This window comes from Cetorhinus maximus, chromosome 8 (genome assembly GCF_964194155.1).
Source record: "Cetorhinus maximus chromosome 8, sCetMax3.hap1.1, whole genome shotgun sequence".
NCBI lineage: Eukaryota > Metazoa > Chordata > Chondrichthyes > Lamniformes > Cetorhinidae > Cetorhinus > Cetorhinus maximus.
In genome coordinates, this window is record NC_135886.1 from 111,038,746 (window position 1) to 111,061,271 (window position 22,526).

General features: G+C 42.5%; 1 protein-coding gene across 4 annotated transcripts in view; it reads left to right on the plus strand.

Annotated features, from left to right (window-relative positions):
• The window catches only part of arhgef9a (Cdc42 guanine nucleotide exchange factor (GEF) 9a), a 404,937-nt gene that overhangs the window by 42,613 nt on the left and 339,798 nt on the right, over positions 1–22,526 (plus strand). For all 4 annotated transcript variants that reach the window (XM_078547438.1, XM_078547441.1, XM_078547439.1 and 1 more), the window contains one exon: positions 12,360–12,490. In XM_078547438.1, coding sequence (XP_078403564.1) covers positions 12,360–12,490 — 131 coding nt within the window. The remainder of the gene's footprint in view (positions 1–12,359; positions 12,491–22,526) is intronic.

Genomic DNA, 22,526 nt, shown 5'->3' on the forward strand with positions numbered 1-22,526 from the left:
CCTTAGATAAAAATAAACATAATTCACATCTGAAGTCAGGTAGTAAGTGCCTTCAAGCTATTTGACTGTGGATGGCATTACAGTCAAGTCCAGTCCATTCTGCCCTAATGCCCGCACAATCCCAACTGCGACCATTCAATAGCAATCAGGAACTCTGACTGAATTGTTGTACCATTATTGTTTTACTCAGGGAGATGACTAATTGAGCACAGATTATGTACTGATTTTGAGACTGTTAGGCAGTTTTTAGAATTTGGCAGGTTTGTCTCAGCATCCAATTGTTTTCTCTTCTTCCTCAGTGTTACCTGAGGAACTGATTCCTTCACTATTCTTGCTAGCTTTCCATCTCCACACTATATGAATTCTAACATGTTCATGACTCCACTGTCAACATTCAAACTTGCTCTCAATCTTCCCCATCTTTGCTGATGCACATTAACTCCCTGGCTGGGAATTCCAGCCCCTCTCACTGGTGGAATCATCCAGTCCCACCAATATGACTGGAGATTTCAATGGCTCGCTGGCCCTGCCGTGGGGAAACCCACTGCCGGGTGGCTGGAAAATTCTGGCCCCTGTTCCTGAAAGATTTGAATTTAGAGTTCTTGCTCTCACCATAAAACCGTTCCTAGCCACCCACCCAACCATCAACTTCATCTTTGCTTCTCCACCAGCCTTATGTACTTTCCTATATTCTTTGACCCTCTGACTCTTGCCTTTGTACATTTCCCTTTCCCTTTATGTCACGCAAGAACAGGCATAAACTATATGGCCACTCGAGGCTGCTCCACAATTCAATACGATCGTGGATGACCTTTGGCCTTAGTTCCATTTTCTCGCCACTCCCTGTATCCCTTGATTCCCCGAGAGACTAAAAATCTGTTTTCACAACGCTTTGAGTGAAGAAATTTTGCCTCATCTCAGTCCTAAATGATCTAACCCTTATCCTGACTTTGCATCCCCATGTTCTAGGTTCCCAAGCCAGGGGAAACAAACTCTCAGGCCTGAATTTTTGCTCCCAAGTTGGGAGCACAGAGTCGAGATAACTCCTGGAAAGAGTGAGAAGGCTGCCAGGTGTGGGGGCAGGCTTGGTGCAAGACCTGCCTCAGTGCTCTTCCAACTTGTCGAAGATATCAAAAATGAATAAAACAAAAAACAGCACTCCAGCTCTCACCACCCACACCCCCTCACCCCCCATGACCCATCCATGCCAACCCATGTTACCCCAGGCACCTGACCCACCCCTTCATGGCCCCTCATGCACCATCCACCCATAAAGGCCACTCATACCCTCTATGCTAACCTATGTCCTACACCCATCCATCCCATGGCCCCCATACTCCCATGCCAACTTAGGCATCCCACCCATTCCCCATAGTCCTTTACAGTCCCTCTGCAAACTTAGTGCAAACTCATGCCAAACCTTGCCCACCACCCACTAGCCTTTGCCCTTATGCCTACCATGCCAACTCACCCAGTATCCACCATGGGCAGACCTGAGGATCCAAGCTGAAATTAAATAAAGTTCTAAATTGGTTATTGATGAATTCACTATTTCAAAAAAAACTCTCTGATAAAAACCCACTCACTACATTTAGCTTCCTACAATTCCTTATGAAAACAAGCATTTGTATTCATTGTCCCACTTCAAAGAGTTTATAACCATTTGGAGCTGTCAATCAAAAATGTGAATTGAGACACCCCACTGTGATAATGATAGGTTGTGAAATCAGCCTTCCTGTTATGATAGACCTCAGGCTTCTGTCAACAGACAGAATGAAATAGCAAGTACTATTTTTTTTTAACACTGTCAACTGTTTTTTTCCCAAAGTCCCTTGACAGCTTGACAGCCTGAGGCAGCCGTACTTTAACATGTACAGTTGCCTCCATGAATCACAGATTAGAACCCACCCCCATTTCCCCTCCCTGCGAAAATGGTGGGGTCTGGGTTTGGGGACAGGACTTCCAGATCTGAGCATCCGCTTCTATTTTCACAAAGACAGAGAGCCTTTCCATCGGAATGAAAATTACGGCCTCAGTGCCCACCCTGTCAAGCTCCTTTAGAATCTTGTATTTTTCAATTAGAATAATGAGAATATAGATCTAGTTTACTCAGCCTCTCATCATAGGACAATTCTCTCATTCCAGGAACCAGTTTAGTGAATCTTTGCTGCACCACCTCTGATACATATCCTTCCTTAAAAATGGAGACAAAAACTTCAGGTGTGGCCTCACCCAAGCCCTGTGCAATTGTAGCAAGACTTCCTTATTCTTGTACTCCAATCCCCAACATTCCATTTGTTTCTCTAATTGCTTGCAGTACCTACATGCTACCTTTCTTTGTTTCTTGTATGAGTACATCCAATTCCCTTTGAATGTCAACAAGTTTCACACTTTTTAAAAAAGTTCTTGCTTTTCTCTTCTTACTACCAAAGTGAATAACCTCACAGTATACTCCATCAGCCACCTCAATTACACTTGATTGTTTGTTTGGTATCATCATACACACTTTTTTCCCCCTTTGGGGAATTGTTGAAGCAGCCTGATTATTAACCTGTTTGAACAGCATTACTCCTTCTGTGGCTAGCAAGTCCTGGAGCAGGATTTGAACCCAGAGCTTCTGGCTTAAAGGCAGGGGAACTACCTACTGAGCCACAAGACCTCACCCAGTCATTTAACCTGTCTATCTCTTTGCAGCCTCTTTGTTTCCTTTTCACAGCTTACACTCCCACATAGCTTTGGGTTGTCAGCTAACTTAGATGTGTTACTCTTGGTCACTTTGTCTAAGCCATTAATATAGATTGTATATAGCTAAGGCCCCAGCACTGATTCTTGCAGCACTCCGCTAGTCACAGCCTTCCAATTTGAAAATGCCCCATTTATTCCTATGCTTTACTTCCTGTCCATTACCCAATCCTCTATCCATGCCAAAAAATTAACCTAAACTCCCCGAGCCCTTATCTTGTGTATTAGCTTTTTGTGTGGCACGTTCTCCAATGCCTTTTGGAAATCCAAGTATAATACATCTACTGGTTCCCCTTTATCTGCTCTACTAGTTACATCCTCAAAAACTTCTAATACATTTTTCAAACACAATTTCCCTTCTGTAAAGCCATGTAGATTTTGCCTATTCATGCTATGATTTTCAAAGTGCATTGTTAATTCTTCCTTAATAATAGATACCAGCATTTTCCCAATGACTGATGGCAAGCTAACTGGACTGTGGTCCCTGTTTTCTCTTTTCCTCCTTTTTGAATGTCGGTGTTACGTTTCCTAACTCCAGTCTCCTGGGACCATTTTAGAATCTAGAGAATTTTGGAAAATCATAACCAATGCATAACACTATCTCTGCAACTACCTGTTTTAGAACCCCAGGATGTAGGCCATCAAGTCCTGGGGATTTTTCAGATTTTAATCCCTTAAATTTCCCCATTACTCTTTCTCTGCGGATATTAATTACTTCATGTTTCTCATTCTTTTAACCCCCCTCCCCTTGGTTACTCTGGTATGTAATTTGTGTCTTCTACTGTGAAGATAGACACAAAGTGTTTGTTCAATCACCATTTGCTTATAGCTTATTCTTGAGAATTACTGCTCTAAACCCTATCAATCCCCCACTTCTCTCTTTGCTGTTAAAATCCTTCTGTAAACCCCACTCTTTAGTAAACCTTTTAACGTCTTCTCCTACCCCTACCATTGTTCATCTTCTGCACCTTTAATCTTTTTTATTTATTTTTTGTATCCATTGTATAAAAAGGGCAGAACATCTTCTATGATTCGGGAACTCTATAAATGTGGCTTGTGCTCAAAAAGGAGTTTAAGGGATAACCTGACCTAGATGTTTAAAATAATGAAGTAATTGAGAGTAGGCAGGGAACAATTCTTTCTTCTAGTGTGAAATTTACAAGGGAATATAACTTTAAAATTCAAGTTTAAATTGAATTTAGGAAAATGTTTACACGACGATTTATGAGTATAGAACACATTACCTCAGAAGGCAAGAGATGGAAAACCAATTGAAGTATTTACAGGAGAGATAGATGGCTATTTGTGTAGTAAGGTATTAAATGATGGGGAGTGTGCGAGGAAGTGAGACTGAAAAGATAAATAGCCACCACTGCTGACAATCTGGCAGGGCAAGCTCAATGAGCCAAAAGATTTACTCCGGCTCTTATCATAAATATCACATCAAGTGAAACTGATTGCTTAATGGAGGAGAAAATACTAATGAGTTATGGACAGCTAATGAGTTCAGATTGTTATGCCAATATGACATCTTTACTCAAAAAGAATGTAACATAGCCGAAACAATAGAATATAAGTCAGAAGAGGCAGTGATATAGTGCTCTAGTCAGGTTGCACCTTAAATACTGCATCCAGTTTTGGTTGCCAAGAAACAAGAGAGACACTCGAGCACTGGAGACAGTGCAGCCAAAAACCACATAACTGATCCCCATCGTAGAGGTTTGAATGATAAGGAAATACTGGAGAAACTTGGCCATTTCAGCCAACAATTGGGATGCCTCGGAGGGAATATTGTTGAGACCTTTAACATTGTTAAGGGTGTAAAAAATTTTAACCTAGAATATTACTTCAAATTAAATTGTGAATGTTGAACTAGGGCCACAAGTACAAATTGGAAAAGGATAATTTTAGGACAGACATCAAGAGATTCTTCACAAAAAGGCCTTAACTGTGAAACTGTTTAGGAATAGTACAATTGGAAAGCATCAGCATAGCTCAGCATAGTTGAATTAAGGTGGGTTGAATGACCTCCCTAATTTGCAATTATCACATGGAGGTGTGATCACTCTAGTCATCATGAAATATTCATGTAGTACTTGAAAAAATACTTTTTATAACACCAAGAACAGCAATCAAAATTTACTTTGCCAAGTCACTTTGGTTGCTACAGATACCAATAATAATGGCAGAGTGTGATTTATGGCTGGCAGTTCCAGGTTATGCTGCTAGCTAAACTTTGCATTGAGCTCAGCAACAAAGGCGTTCTGTGTTAGGTCTGATATGCCGCATTGAGGGATCTGCTCATCGCTCATCGGACAGTTAATTGTTACATTGTTACATGTAACAAGACATGCAGATGCTTGCCCTTTCAACACACATTAAAAACATTGAAAAATATGTTCATACAGTTCTAAGCAGCCCAGTAGGAGCCCAGAGTATTTCAAAAATACAGCCGCAGATCAGGTTGGAACAGTACTGGGTATGAACCTCAGAAATGTGAGATTACCTATTCGAGATGGTTGCACTGTCTTTAGTGCACTAAAATAAAACTGCTGATGTGCTGTCACTTTTGCACTGATGTACCCTCAAAGCTGCCTTGCGTTCATACACAAGTACATAGAAGGACCATCACCTCCAAGTTCTCCTTTAAGTCATGCATCAACCCATCATGGAAATGGATTATGGTTCCTTTGTCGTTGCTGGGTCAAAACCCTGGCACTCTCTACTGTGGGAGTATCTTCACTACACGAATTTCAATGGTTCACTACCATCTTCTCAAAGGCAATTAGAGATGGACAATAAATGCTGGCCTTGCTAGTGACTCTCACGTCTCGTGAATGAATATAAAAACCCCTTCATAAAACACAAGTGGCCACAAAGCTGCACCTATTGTCATTATGATAATGCATTTGCTAGAAGTATATATTGCTTCCATCAGTATTTCGCCACACAAGTACTTTAATTTAACATCCTAATCTCTTTTCTTCTCATTATACATGCTAATCTGCTAGTTGCTCATTTATGTACCACAGTCTAGTAAGCACAAATGCTTGGTATAATTTGAAGCAGCTCTACAGTTGATACCACAGTTTGATGTGTATCAGTGGAATATTAAGTGATTTTCTTCACTTCTATCAACATAGACAATTAAACTATTTTTACAGAAGGTGGGAGATTTTCATATGCCTACACCTCATTTAAGGGGTCTGCAGGCAAATATTTTTTTTTAAAAATAAGTCCGGCCCATTGGTTGCCTAACTCCCCACTGCTTAATTTTTGAGTGGGCCTTGAAATAGTTGGCCATTATTCTTGCCTGAAACAGATGGGAACTGTATTTCAATATTTAATCTCAGCCCTACTCCCAATGCTCCTCAACTCGATAGTCGTGGACCAATTGATGGGTTCTGGCACAGAGCAGCCTAATTCATGGTCCCCAAAGTGATCATTGCAGGCTGCTGTTAAAATGGGCCAAAAAGTTTTGCTTGGTTTATTTCTGTCACACATTAACATTGTTCTGCCTCCATGCAAAAGGGCAGCTTGTGTGAATTTCCTGAATTTGTGCCAGTTCTGAATAGGTGGTAAATTTACATTCATAATTTTAGGTAATACATGGTCCAAAGCTATATTTCAGGTGTTTTATGACCATTTTTTTATTCCTTAATTTCTCCTCGGAGACGTAAAATGAATTATATTTATTTTTAAATGCATCTTTATGACATCTGAATGCTTAAAAATGGATGAATCTCCACGATTACATTATCTTAAACATTCTGTGCCTAATGTGCAAAAGTAATTGTTCAATGGCTTCAGGCTTCAATTTTCATGCACAGAGGGACTTGAAGAAGGAATATGCTCACGGTTCAGAGCTTTCCATGGACCCTGATTCTCCACTTGTTTAATGTGGGTTTCTTAAATTCCCGCATGTGCTAATGGTACTCATGAAATCTTGGCAGTCTTCCCTAATGAGTGGTGCGTGTCAACATTTATTACATTTACCAAACTTATTATGGCTTTCCTTGTGCTTAAACTTACAGTATATACTTTGTTGTCTGCTCTTTATTGCACCTACAGATGCTGTAGCTTTCAGTATACATGGTTGATTACCTATTTAGAACAAATAGATTTAATAGATATACTGTTTAACTTTAGACCTTTCATAAATTGTATTTTCTCGATAGTGAAATGCCCAAAGAATTTTTGATCAGTGTACCTTGCTTTTTATTTTTCACTATCAATTTCAGATTGAGTGGTCTAAGAAATCCCTTTGCTTTATCACCTGTGTGTTTAATAAGCAATGCAATTTTAAAATTCTCATCCTTACATACAAATCCTTCCATGGCATTACCCCTACATCTTTGTAGCCTACATCAGCATTCTAATCCTCTGTGCTCCTCCAATTCTTGAATATCTCCAATTTTACTTATTTCATCATTGACTGCCAAGCAGTCTGTTGCCTAAACCTGAAACCTTGGCAGTCCCTCCATAAACCTCTCTGGCCTTTTCAAAATGACAGAGAGGGTTTCCAGCTTATCCAAAATGGTGCTGGAGGCCAGGTTTCGTAAGTCCCACCCTTGAACCTGACACCTGCCATTCGTGCTGGTGGGAGGGAATGGGGGTTATAATTTGCACATCCGTAGTTCATGGAGGCAGCTGCACATGTTAAATTGCAGCTGCCTTCAGTCAGTTCTAATTTTTGCCAGTGGGATATCCAAAACATGACTTTAGCACTTTAGGCCTATCAGGAGAAAGTCTAAAGTTAGCAGAGTTCTTTTGAGAGATAGGTTACCCTTTTGGATAGGCCTAGGGCCATCTTTGGGAAGGTAAGGTGCCCCTTGGAGAGGTCAAGTGCTCTTTGGAAGTGCTAAAGTTAGACATGAATGTGTGTAAATAGTGAATAAGCTCATTGGAACTGTCAAGTTCAGTGGGACTGTCAAGCTGTCAAGGGAATTGTCAAAGCTCATTGGAACTGCCAAGCTGTCAAGGGATTTAAACTCCTGGCCTCTAAATTGACATAAGCCTGAGGGTCAATATTATAGGATTTGTGCTGTATGATTGATTTTATAACCTATCATTATCACAGTGGGGTTCTTGTCAGTTCACAGTTTGATTGACTGCTCCAAGTGGCTATAAAGTCTTTGATTTGGAGGTGTGAATACAAATATCTGTTGTTATACAAATGCTGAGATGAAGGGAAATTACTTCACACAAATGGTTGTGAATCTTTGGAATTCTCTGCCCTAGAGAGTTTGGATGATCCATTGCTGAATACATTTAAGGCTGGGATAGACAGATTTGTGGTCTCTCATGGAATTAAGGGATATGGAGAGTGGGTGGGAAAATAGAGCTGAAGCCCAAGATCTGTCATGATCATATTGAATGGTGGAGCAGGCTCAATGGGCCAAATTGTCTACCCCTGCTCATATTTCTTGTGTTCTTTTGCTTTTGTTTTATGGATTCATGGATTAAGTGGTTGAAGGAATTTAAATATTATGAATGGGTTTTTATCAAAGAGAGTGTTTTTTTTAAAACAGTGAATTCATCAATAGGTGCTTATTTTATTTCCTCTCAGCATGGGCCCAGGTCTGCCCATGGCTGATACTGGGTGAGTTGGCATGCAGAATGTAAGGGCAAATGATGGTGGGTGGGGAGCATGGGTTAGCATGAGTTGGCACTAAGTCATGGTTTTTTTATTATTTATGGGATATGGGCATCACTGACTAGGCCAGCATTTATTACCCATCCCTAATTGCCCATGTTTAGGGGGTATTTAAGAGCCAACCACATTACTGTGGGTCTGGAGTCACATGTAGGCCAGGCCAGGTGAGGACAGCAGATTTCCTTCCCTAAAGGACATTAGTGAACCAGATGGGTTTGTACAACAATTGACAATGGTCATCATTAGACTTTTAATTCCAGATTTTTATTGAATTCAAATTTCATCATCTGCCGTGGTGGGATTCAAACCCAGGTCCCCAGAGCATTACCCTGGGCCTCCGGAATACTAGTCCAGTGACAATAACACTATGCCATTGCCTCCCCCTATGATGTGGGTAGGGAGCATAGGTTGGCATGGAGAATATGAGAGGCTGTGAGGGGATGGGTAGGGGGCATGGGGTGGCATGGGTTGGCATGGATGGAGTAGAGTGTGTTGGGTCTGAGGTGGTGTGAGAGGGTAAGGGTTAGACCGCTGTTTTTTTGTTTTATTGTTGTTTTTGCAGTGGGATCACCGAGGCCGGCATTTTGGCCACCCCTCCTCAGCACCAGGCTGCCCCTGTGCTGCCTTTGAACTGTTTCTGGGGATGGCAGGCACAACTCTTATTAACACCTGCACCACCGCCCCCCGCCAACTTGCTCCCACCCACTCCCTGCCCTCTGCCTGGGAATGATAATCTGGTAACCTGACCATCCGAGGTGCTTCTTCCCAGGTTGGGTTTGCGGAGCCAGGAATTTTCAGCTTGGAAAAATTCAGGCATCCATCTCTCCACTTTACTCTTCTCCTTTAAGACACTCCTTTGATTAGGATTTTGACCACTGGTCCTAATATCTCCTTATGTGGTTTGATGTCAAAGTGTGTTTGGTAATGCTGCTGTGAAGCATTTTACTACTTTGAAGGTGCCATGTAAATTCAAGTTGCTGTTTTGCCTGTCTAAATTAAGTTCTGTCAGCCTGTTCAGATTTGATCTGAAAGTGTTCTTAATGCCTTTTCCAGCTCAGCCATTCCTCAGTCATACAAGAATTTAATTTTGCTGGAGGAGGTATAAAAATATCATATTTAGTTTTGCTTGACATAACTCACATTTTGCAATGTCCAAACAGTCTTTCACCAATAACTTGGGTTTGACTTTTTTGCTTGAAGCTCACTTTATCTTTTCTTTTTCTTGCTTGCTGAGAACAGATTAACAGCTTTCTTTAGTTTTTGGTACAGAGGTCCAAATTTTGACATTGTGTAAGATTTTCAGGTCCCAGTAATCCGCACAAACATTTTCTGCACATAGTATCAACACAAGAATTGCCCAACTTTGTTTACATCAAAAACTAATTGATCAGGAGATAGGTAAAGCATTAATACAGATACATACAAAGAAATCCATGGCAGCAATCTGTTCCCCCCAAAAAACATGAAGAAACAAATTTTGGAGCTATATAAAATCTAGATTTCCATATTCCCAGAAACGTAGTTGAAAGAGAGACTTGGGCTGACCTCCATCCAGCAGCAATTGGGATCTTACTTGAGAAGCAGACACAAAAAGTTTCAACCTATAGTACATTAAAAGGACAAATTAATATGAACCATGTTGCTATGTACTTGCTCAAGTAGAACAACTTGGGGGCAGTTTTAATCTGGCTCACTGGATGGAATCTTGTCCACTTTCAGGCGGAAAAACCCCTTCACAGTGTGGCCACTGCTGAGACCCACTGATGTCCATGGTTGTGGTGAGAGGGTGAGCGTAGGTGGCTTTCCTCTGCCTCCCAAAGCCAACTGCTGACAAGCCACCACCTGCTGGGCTTGGCCCTCAGTAGGGGGCTCATCGGCACCAATGGAAAGATCCCAAGAGAACCCCTAATCAGCCCTCACATGGGCAATTAATTATGCAGATTGGCTATTCATCACTGCTGGATGGGTAGCGTCTGCCAGTGGTGACCTGCTTCCAGAAAGATCAATTAGAGATAGGACCATGTATGCCCACTAACCCGATGCCAGATTCTGTGAATTTCCTCCCAGTCCCATCTTAAACCTGCCCCCACGGCGCTGGGAAGATTCTGCCCACTAGGTGGAAACCCACTGGATCAAGTGGAATGTTGATTTGACACCCTACCCAATGGAAGCAAGTTTGACCTATCCCATTAGTCTGACTGGGATTGGGTGTGCTGTTGATTTCACTCAGTTTACACTCCATTGAAGTTGATTATTAACACTAGGCAGGAGGTAAAACAACATTCCCATTTGGTCCCTCCCTGAATTATTGCTTTTCCTTTCCCACTTTTTCTCTAATCCCCCCTTTTCCCCTCCATGCCTTAATGTTTCCCTAAATCCCATTTCCTCCTATTCATAGCACTTGTCCCTTTTCTTAGATACGCATTGATTTTTTCTTTCCTTTCTGAATCCCCTGTCTTATTTCCAGCAGACAGATGATGGAATGGTTTGCAGGTTTTTGAATCTGAATAATTGAAGCCATGTTGACATTTGGAACAGGCTCAGAAACAGAAGGTGAAAAGTGAGCTAACAATAGCAGAATGGCCCAAAGAGAAGTGCCACAGATCTTTGGATTGGGGACATGAATAGAGGGCAATTGGTCAGCAACAGCAGGAAAGTTTAGAGAAAGGGAATACCGATACTTGGATTGGAACAGAGGGCGGAAAATTTTTAACAAGGGATGCCAATGTTTATGTGGAGGGAGCATGGGACAGGGAAAAGTTTTCAAACATGGCCGGAACCACGGGGAGTCACAGAGAGCAGCAGAGTCAATTTTGACAGAGAATGTTGGCAATGAGAAACAGATGAGGGAAACTAGGGACTAAAGATTAACAACAATTTGTATTTCTACAGTACCTTTTAATCTAGAAAATAAAACATTCACAGAGGTTCAATCAAAGAAGCGGATGCTGAACAAAGAAGGAGAAATCTAGTCTTAAAGGAGGATGTGGAAGCGGGGAGATGGAGGGATTTTAGTAAGGAATTCCAGAGCATAGATACTAAGCAACAGAAGGTATGGTTCAATTAGTGGGGTCAACTGTGGGTAGGAGGTGGGGGAAATATAACTTTAATCACTACTTTATGGTTTTCCCTCCTACTCCTTACAACTTCACTGCTGTCCTGCACTGTAGGGTTTGGCTGTTCACTTCAATTTTGAATTTAGAGGAGACTGTAAAGAGTTAAAGATGTCCTGTGGAACAGATGTAATTGAGGTAATTTTTGGTATATAAAGCTGTTAATTATATTTCAATTTAATAACTTTAAAATTGGTATCATACTTGTCAAAATCCTACAAGTCAAAGTAGCTGAATGTGTTCACTTTCATCTACATCTGAATCCACATACCAGACAGAATAGCCTCCTCATTCTGCCAGTCAATATGGAACACAAGTAGAAATCCTGAACGTCTCAATCAGGTTGCAACTAACATATACCTATGGCAGGAAGCTGTTCCAAGGCTACCTGTAATTGGGCCTGCTTCAGCAATCTAACACTGACGTGCCGACATGAAAAACATGGGGGAGTTTGAAATGTTATGTAAATGCAATAGGAATACTCTTCTGAAGCTAAGGTTTGGTTTGTGGGTGCGGGGTGGGGGGTGGTCTCATAAAATATGTGTGACTATGTATAAATTACACAAAGAACTTCTTATAAAGTGGCAGGTTGTATTTTACTTATTTGGTGTGCGACTCATATGGCTCCCAGAATGATGTCTGTACTGTCATATAACAATTAACCATGAGTTAAGTAATTAGTCAAGCTTTATTAGATACAATTGTTTTTAATTATTTGTTTCACTTCAGTGAACCTTTGCTGAACCAAGGCAGTGTTAAACTAGGATCACCTGCCAACAAAGAATGACAAGGTTGTCACTGATCACTCTATGGCATATTGTATGACATTATGCACTTTACCTTTCCAGATGATGCTGTAGTTGGAACTGAGATGTCCAGAATCCATGAAAGCAATGGGAATAATAAATATTATGCTGGTTTCTGTCATGGCACTGTCAGGCCTCTGAAGCATGGTGCAGAACAAGTTCCAGTGAGTAAGGTAGGAAAGATTTTCTCAGCGAATGATAAATTTATTCCTGCTCTAAGACTTGAAGATGAACTCTATTTACAATCTCAAACAGCCTTCAACATTGTGCATTCCAGTGCTCATAATTTAATACATAGACAATTTCTTGACGCTTCTCAAAATGCTGCATGACAGGACTTTGCTTCTCAGTGCAAAGCCAACATAAATCATCAATTGTTTCTCATCTTTTTTATTCTGATGTTATTGTATGGAAGGTGAAATGGTTCAAGGAACAGACTTTGCCTTAAATGTTATCACTGTAGTTTCTTGGTGGCTCCAAAAGGAGGTGCAAAGATCCTTCACGTCGTGGCGCCCCAGTTTTCTCATGTGAACCACTTGCAGGTGGCCTACACTAATTTGGTGAGGTCTCTTTATGAATGTACAGAATAGTAGTTGAATTCCAGTCTGTTGGATAGCTGTTGATTGCCTTAGTGGATTGTAACCACTGAAAGTCATTCTGCTGTTGTGTCAAGCAGATATTCACAAATGTGATATTGAACAAATAAATATTCAATGATGTGAATAGCTCTTCAGTCTGGGGACCCCTGTCTTTACATCTAAAAGTCAGTTTTCAGCTACTGAAAGAAAGAAATGCCATTTTTGTAGAAAATGTGTTCTCCTTAATCTACAACAGTAGATGTGGCAAGTTAGTGAGTCAACAAATACGGAAAAAAGTATAGGCCATAAAATTGAACTTCTTAGCATCCAGTTCTTTGGTGCTACCAGAGCTGTTTTAGCTCCAAATGACATCTGCAGTGTGTGTTCACGCTTTGGGTGACCATGCAGGGAATGTCTGCCAGAAGTGTGCAAAGTAGGCACACCAGTGCCACCATTTTGTGACTTAATGTTCCAGCCTCTTTTGACCTCACAAAGTTGAACATGTGTAAAGAAGGACCCAAAACTGTGCTATTTAAAGGTATTATCAACTATTTACAGGTAAGTTGCTGATTAATTTCTATTGACTGTTGCTGTGAGTGCAGAAGTGTTTGGTGGTTAGTAGAGTTCTTCTAAGTTGCTAAAGTTGAGAGTGGCATGGACATGATGGAGAATATTGCCTTGACTTCAAGGACTTTGTACAAACTATTTGTTCCCAGCCATGTGTGCAGTAGTACACATTTCTCATGGACTACAACATAACTGGAAGAGTGAGAAGAGATCACACTGATCAAGAAACCCTCCAGGAAAAGCGGGGAGGAGAAGAAGAGTTCTCTGCAGGAGGAGGCCATGCACACCCGGGGTATTTACAGAGCAATTCTCCGACATGAACATTAGCGAGGAAAGGTCATAAGCCAGCACTTCAGTAAGAGCAACCTCGCTGAAATATGCCACAAATGGAATGCACACATCAAAACCGAGCAAAGACAGCATTGCCAGTGGCTGTAAAGGTGACCTTCACCAGAAACTTTAATGCGTTTTGTTCCTTCTAAGCTGGAACTAGCAATGTTTTCCACCCACTGTTGCATAAGGAAACACAGCACTGATGGCCCTGTATTTCAAGAAAGCTGAATACATTTATTCGCTCTTGCCAGAGGGAAGAAGAGGAAGTGATGGTTTTGTTACGGGCAGGAGAGAGACAGGAAATCTGCACTTCTTTCCTCTCACCAACTGTCCTTAAGCAGAAGGTGTTTTGAATTAATTTTAAAGTATGTTGCGGCGTGTTTTCCCAAACCCTCAGTTTGTGTGATCCAAGTTACTAATAACTCACGCAAATTTGCGTAATGCTTACCTCAGACTCACATTCCAAAACCCAGGGAAGAAGTGTTCGCAGCTTCCCACTAAACACACACACACACACACACACACACACACACACGAGTTGTAGATTTCTCCTTACCGATACTTGCTGATACCGCAAGATGACGTTGGGACAAAGGCCAGAGGCTTGGGTCATGGGCCATTAATGGGTTAATTGCAGCTTAACAATCAGTTTCTGTGCTTCTGGCCAGAATCCATTGTTTCCCCTTAGGGGATGAGGTGACTATTAGCATTTCTTCTGGTATAACGTGTTTCGATCTCTCTTTTGTGATAGTTTAGGTTGGGGAGCCAGGTCAAGGTCGTCTGCACTTTCTCTGCTTTTGTTGATTACAATGGATCTGTACAATGAGGTGTGAGATTCCATAGGCTGAGAGAAGAATTCTTTTGGCCGATGTCTCAGTTTCCATTGTTGATAGGTTCCAGAACAAAGGGTTAATTTTGTGATCATGTAACTTAGAGCAGCCATCATTTTTTGTTCAGCAGAAAGTCCATTTTTAAAAATGGCAAAATAATAAAAAGTTTTGGATTTCTTTTCATGTCATATTGTGAGGATTGCAGGTTTCCCCATGGTGCCATTGACCAAACACACATCGCTCTGTGGGCATCGCATGTTAACTCTCAAATGTGCTCGCAAGCAAAGGGATTCCAATGTGCATTTGGTGTACCACCATACACATCTCATCATGCAGGTCAATACCTGGCATCCTGGCAGCAGTCATGATGCCTTCATTCTGCAGATGTCCACTGTGCCATTTGCATTTGAGCCAACAGGATAAATAAGAGAGTGGCTACTAGATGACAGTGGCTATTCTTTGACGACATGCCCAATGACTCTGGTGCAAAACTTACACATGTACAAAGCCTGCATACAATGAAAGCCATGCTGCCAAATGGAATGCGATGGAGCACAACATAAATGTGCTGAAACAACATTTTATTGCCTGGGCCACCCTGAAGGAGCCTTACAGTACTCAGCAGAGTGGGTGTCAAGGTTCCACATCCTTGCCACCATGAGGGTACAGCCAAATGACGACCAGCTGAAAAGTTGGAGAAGGAGGTGGAAGAGGCAGGGAGGAGGCCACCAAGACAGTCCCATTCTGGGCGGGTTTTCTGTGAACGATTTGTCCATCCATGAAAGCAAACATAACTCCAATTCCCCATTCACCAACAGTGCCACATCTTACTTTCCCTCTGTTACTGTCCATCACAACATCTGCTTGGGCACGACACAAATAAAAGTCAGCACGAAATAAATGTTCCAAACCAATTTTATAAATCAATCCATGTCGTATTACATACAAACATCAGCTAATCACTCCTGTGCATTCACTTAGTTCCTGTTTTCTATGTGCCTTTGTCCTAGTGTTCCTCACAGCGCTACCCCAGTGGTTGTAGTATGGCTGTTGGAAGGCTGCTGATTTTCAAGGCGGGAGACTGCGGATGACCTTGAAGAACGACCTTGAGCAGCTCTGGGTCTAGAAGACCTGGCTTTGGACCGCACAACTCGGCATGGGTGGCAGAGTCTTGACAGGCTGGCTGACAGGCAAAAGAAAGGGCACTGTTGGAACATTAGGGGAGGGAGGATGAATGCTGTCATCCTGAGAGAGGACAATAGGTGTGTACTCCAAGGAGCAACTGCCTCTTCCCAGGGTGGCACCTCAGCAATCCTAGTAACTTGATGGAGGACATATTGCTGGGCTGCAGTGAAACCCTGCAAGCTGCTTTGAACACTGGCATCAGCAGTCATGGTGATGGCAGTCTGTGTTTTCATTACAGAAATCTGAGCTTCCTCTGCAGAATCCAGATGTTGGGTGGCTTCTGCTGTTCTGTAATGGATCCTGAGAGACCGGCAGCAGATGCTGGCTCACAGTTGGATCCACAAATGTGCTGTTGGAGATGGAACCACTTCCATGCCGGAAATGATGGGCTCCAAACTCTGCGTAAAGCCCTGTGCCAAATTGGTGCCGGAATCCTTCATACTCCCTAACATTGCATGCCGGCTTTCTGGCAGGTCTGGAACTGCACCAAGCATTTCAATTTGAATAACTATAAGCCATTTTCTGTACACACTCCATTTAAGTGCTCACCTGAGTCCTCTGCAGCAGGACTCATGTGCAACTTTGCTCTCTGATAAGGCACTATCTTTGTACTCTGCCCTCGCTGCAGGCCACTGATGCCTGGTTTCTCACCACATGCAGGTCACGATCCCATCTCTAACCAATTCTCTGAATTATGCTCTGTGCTAGTATCTGAGCTGGTGGCTGCACATCTGAGAGCGAGTGACAGCTTTCTTGCGCATTATCTTCCTGCTTTTCTAACAGGCCTGGCTAGGTTTTGGTGGTGAATGAAAGGAGAAAGGCACAAGGATAGAGTTATGGTGAAGGGAGGGGAAAAGCAAAAGGTACATGCTTGTAAATCAGAAGAGATTGTAGGATGAGGGTCAGGTGAGGTGTGTGAAAAAGGATTAAGTGGAACATACTATAATCAGTTTTCACTCCTGCCATGGCACAGTCTCATGATTTTTAAAATTATTTTATGGGATGTGGGCTTCGCTGGCTGGGCCAGCATTTATTGCCCATCCCTAGTTGCCTTTGAGAAGGTGGTGGTGAGCTGCCTTCTTGAACCACTGCAGTCCACATGGTGTAGGTACACTCACAGTGCTGTTAGGGAGGGAGTTCCAGGATTTTCACCCAGTAACAGTGAAGAAACGGCGATATATTTCCAAGTCAGGATGGTGAGTGACTTGGAGGGGAACTTCCAGGTGGTGGTGTTCCCATGCATCTGTCCTTCTAGATGGTAGTGGTTGTGGGTTTAGAAGGTGCTGTCTAAGGAGCCTTGGTGAGTTCCTGCAATGTACCTTGTAGATGGTACACACTGCTGCTACTGTGCGTCAGTGGTGGAGGGAGTGAATGTTTGTGGCTGTGGTATCAGTCAAATGGGCTGCTTTGTCCTGGATGGTGTCCAGCTTGTTCAGTCTTGTGGGAGCTGCACTCACCCAAGCAAGTGAGGAGCACTGATTCATCAACTAAGGGAGGGCGGCATAGGAGGTTTCCTTGCCCATCTTTGACCTGATGCCATGAGACTTCATGGGGTCTGGAGTCGATGTTGAGAGATGTATACCACTGCGCTGCCACCTCTTCTGGGTCCCTCCTGCTGGCGGGACAGGATATACCCAGGGATGGGGATGATGGTGTCTGGACATTATCTGTAAGATATGATTCTGTGAGGATGACTATGTCAGGCTGTTGCTTGACTAGTCTGTGAGACAGCTCTCTGAATTTTGGCACTAGACCCCAAATGTTAGTAAGGAGGACTTTGCAGGGTCAACAGGGCTGAGAGTTTGCTGTTGTCATTGTTGTTTCTGGTACCTAGGTTGATGCCGGGTGGTCCATTGAGTTTCATTCCTTTTTTGAGGCTTTGTAGCAGTTTGATACAACTGAGTGGCTTGCTAGGTCATTTCAGAGGGCATTTAAGAGTCAACCACATTGCTGTGGGTCTGGATCAGGTAAGGACGACAGATTTCCTTTTCCTTCCTAAAGGGCATTAGTGAACCAGATGGGTTTTTGCAACAATTGAAAATGGTTTTATGGTCACCATTAGACTTTTAATTCCAGATTTTAATTAAATTTAAATTCCACCATCTGCCATGGCAGGATTCAAACCTGAGCCCCCAGAGCATTTCCCTGGGCCTCTGGCCTACTAGTCCAGTGAAAATACCATTATGTCATTGTCACTCCAATGAGGGTGAGCATCCTTTCCTGCATCAGAATAAGGATATGCAGCCGTGCCTGTCTCCCACTGGTTAGCTCCTGCTACCTTCAGCTGCATGCCAACGTGTCCTGCAAGAGAGAGCGGGAAATGGTGTCAGTGAGTGTGGTACAATGTATTAGAGAAATGTAGCTGTCAGTGGATAGCTGGCAGTGTGCACATGATGTGAGACGTGGTGTAAGGTTTACAGCAGTACTAAGAAATGTGAGGTATGAGCTTTACTTGATGGAGATTGTTGGCAGACGAGTGATGAGGGATGCATTAAGCAGTGTGTGAGGCTAGTGATGCAGTTGGTAGATACAGCATTTGAAGATACATTCATTGACCTTGACCACTTGTGTGAGGTCTTTGCACTTTCTGCAGCTCTTTCACCCAGACCCTTGCTCTAGATTCTTGGCATTGACCGTCAAGGCTGTCTAATCCATAGAGAGTAGTATGGCTGGAGAGCCTCCTCGTCCTTGGTGAACAGGTCACATTTCTCCTCTTCACTTCTTTCACCAAGGCATCAAATGAACTTTGGAAACCATCCCCATTGCATTATAATTCTCTTTCCCTGACAAGGCTCTTCCATGAAGAGTTCCTACACCTGCTCCAAACATAATTTTTTCAATTCTTTCATGGGATGTAGACATTGCTGGCAAGGCCAGAATTTGCCTATCCCCAAGTACCCTTGAACTGAACAGCTTGCTGGGCTATTTCTGAGTCAACCACATTGCTGTGGACCTGGAGTCACACATAGGCCAGACTAGGTAAAGGGCAGCAGATTTCCTTCCCTAAAGGGCATTAGGGAACCAGATGGGTGTTTATAACAATCAATGATAACTTCATAACACAATTACTGAGACTAGCTTTATATTCCAGATTTATTAATCAAATTTAAATTCCATCTGCTGCTTTGATAGGATTTGAACCCATACCCCCAGAGCATTAGCCTGAGCTTCAAGCTTACCAGTCCAGTAATATTACCACAACACCACCATCTTCCCCTAAATATACCCCACCTTTAAGAGATGTGAAAACTTGGGCTGGCTGCTGAAGCGTGCAGCCACTCGGTTGCATGTTTAGAGTCGGCTGCACACAAAGATCAAGCAAATTTGCAGGCAGCACCAAGTTGCCATGTTTGTCTGAATCAGAAAGAAGGGGTGCAGGTTAATCACACATTATATTCCCTATGCCTGTTTTGGGGGGGCTATCAAGTCTTTCCCCCATAAATCTGGAGTTCTCAAGACACTGTGCATCTAATTTGAAGTAAGTCTGGAATCAGACAGCAATATGATGACCTCATGAACTTCTTGAGATCCTTTTAGAGACTCCCTATGGAAAAAAAGGAGAAAATTACAAAGGAATTGTGTGTGCCTGTATGTGTATGTGGGATTTGGGGGGGGCGGGGCTGTGGTGGAAATGGGGTGGGAGGTTGGCGGTGGAAATGGGGGAGTGGAGTGTTGGTAGTGCACAAGAGTCATCAATGATTCACTGGCCCCATATAAAAATATATACATTAGGACATACCCTTAATGCAGACCATGCTCTGAACTGCTGCTTTAGATGTTATATAAATTTTCTCTATATTGAATCTCCTTTATACATGTTTACAACCTTGGGATTAATAATTCCCGCACACACACACCACCGCCCCCGCCCCCCCACCCCCACCCCCTCCCCCCACCACCCCCACCCCAACAACACATCCTCAAGTACACATTGGGTTCATTTACATTTAGATTTGATGTTCATCAGTTAGTGACTGTGGATTGGGGAAGGGAAATGTATGATCAGTTCAGATTCAGATTACTGATGCCATTCAGAGGCCCTGACTGGTATGTGTAAATGTTGGTGAGCGCAGAATAAGGCTTGGCCATTATGTCCTCTTCTTTGATAAATAGCCTGCCAACATTCACTGCCTGAGCTCCCAAATGAAGAATGACATTTAGGGTGAGATACTGATGGCCCACATATCAATGTGCGAAATTTCTGGCCTGGCTGCAATATTTTCCATGAGCAAGTAGTTTTCTGATGCTCACATCACACCTGGGGTAAGGTGTAGGCCTACCCTAAATGTACTCCAGCATGAGTTAGGAAAGGAGAATTGGCAAAAAAAATACTAGTGTCACGATGTAGTTTTGGAAGTGGTACATTAAACATCTAATATTTGTGTTGTAGGATCTCATGAGTCACCTACACCTGCACAACTCCTGACTTATTGAGGGCTGACATCACTGAATGGCTTATTTTGCATACACCCCCACCCACCATCATTTATCCACTATAGATTATTTGTGTAAGTCTGGGGGAGATAAGATGAATCACTTAAAAAAAGTGGAGAAATATTTGGACTTTCTGATGCTGTGCTTAGTGAAATAGGGTTTGAACCAAGAGATTACAAAAAAATGTGAAATGTTCACAGCTAAGGAGTGATACTTTTATTTGCAAGTGTTGCACATTTTTATTATGTTGGAATTAACATCATAAGCCAGGAATTTCTTTTCCTCATTAGTATTGTTAGGGTGAGCTGCCAACACCTGTCCAGGACCAGGAGGTGGCCTGGACCCCTAAAGATGGCCACATTTTTATTTACAAAAAGTTTTATATCAACTTGTGGGTGTTGAAGGTGCGACCAAATTCCCGGCACTAAAGGAAGAGTGGGCACCCAAGATGGCCTGATTTGGCATCTCATCCATTTGAAGAACCTCACTCCCGGGCTCTCCAGTGCCAGCTGAAGGTAAATCCTGGGAAGTGGAGTGGTAACATGGAGGAGTGGGGACTGGCAGTACTGTGGAGTAGGGGGTGTACCCTGCTGCTCCTGGGCTCCATAGGAATGAGCTTTGGCAGGATAGGCGGAGATCAGGAGGGAGCTGAGTTGGTGCTGCCAATGGCTGTGGAGACCTAGTAAGGTAAATAATCCTTTTTAAAACATTATCTTTTGGTGGTGGCCTCCAGCAGTCACTTTAAGGAGAGCTCATTAGTTCACATGTAGACTTGATTATTCTGTACCCAGCAAGCCGATAGACCATAGAATCACAGAATGGTTACAGCACAGACAGAGGCCACCTCTGGGTCTGTAATGGCCCTCTGAAGAAGCAATTTACCTAGTGCCACTCCCCAACCTTCTACCCATAGTCCTACACGCTCTTCCTTTACAGGTAATAATCCAATTCCCTCTTTAAAGCCTCGATTGTACTCCACCATACTCTCAGGTAGTGCATTCCAGATTGTCACCACTCACTGTGTGAAAAAGTTTTTCCTCATGTCGCCATTGCTTCTTTTGCCAATTAGCTTAAATCTATGCTCTCTTGTTCTCTATCCTTCCACCAATGGGAACAGTTTTTCTATATCTACTTTGCCCAGACCCTTCATTATTTTGAATACATCTATCAAATCTCCTTTCAATTTTCTCTTCTCCAAGGAAAACAGTCCCAACTGCTCGAACCTATCTGTGTAACCAAGTTCGACATCACTGGAACTATTCCTGTGAAACTTTTCTGCGTATCTCTAATGCCTTCGCATCCTTCTTAAAGCGTGGTGCCCAGGGCACAAAATTTTAGTTGAAGCTGAACCAGTGTCCTATATAAGTTTAAAATAACTCCTTTGCTTTTGTACCCTATGTCCCTCTATTAATAAAGGCTAGGATGCTGTATGCTTTATTAGCCACTTTCTCAACCTGTCCTGTCACCTTCAATTTGTGCACATATACACCCAAGTCTCTCTGCTCCTGCACCCCTTTTAGAATTGTACCCTTTACTTAATATTGTCTCTCCACATTCTTCCTACCAAATTGAACCACTTCACAACTCTTACATCATAGTTCATTGAAACACACATAGGAGGTAAAAGCAATATTAGTGGTTAACCTGTTGTTATGACCAGGTGAGGAAGAGTGAACTGGCTCCCCCCTATTCAGCCTCCTCGGTTGGTCATAACAAAGGTTTTTTAACTTCTATTCCCCGTGGATGCCTTTTCCAAATCCCAAATGTATTTTTTTACTATCTATACAGTGAACAATAAGGAGCCAATCACAAGGTTTTCTTGATCCAAAGAGAGCACAAGTTTATTAGCTGCTAAATCCGAGGGCAAAAAATAATAAAAGAAGTGATGTTACACACACAGGTATCAGAAGTAAGGAAAGTTATAGTCCAAGCATAAAGTTAAAAGAATATATGGTTAAGTTCTTTGCTTGTCCTTGAGATGTAGATTGTTGAATGTTGCGGCTGTTTTAGGTTAATTGGCTGCTTTAAAATCCTGAATTTGAATTGAAGTCCATGTAACTCATTTGCTGGAGACAGTTTCCTTTTTTTAAAAATCCATCTTCCAGAAGTCAATGAGTTTCTCCTGAGGCTCTTTCTGATGGACATTCACTGTCTCTTGTGCTGAATTTTTGGACTGTAGAGATAGGTCTTTACTGAACTTAAGGGAGAGAGAGAGCAAGAGTGAGAGAGCAGGATTCCTTACTGCTCCATTAGCAGCTTCTTCAGATACCTCTGTTCTTTCT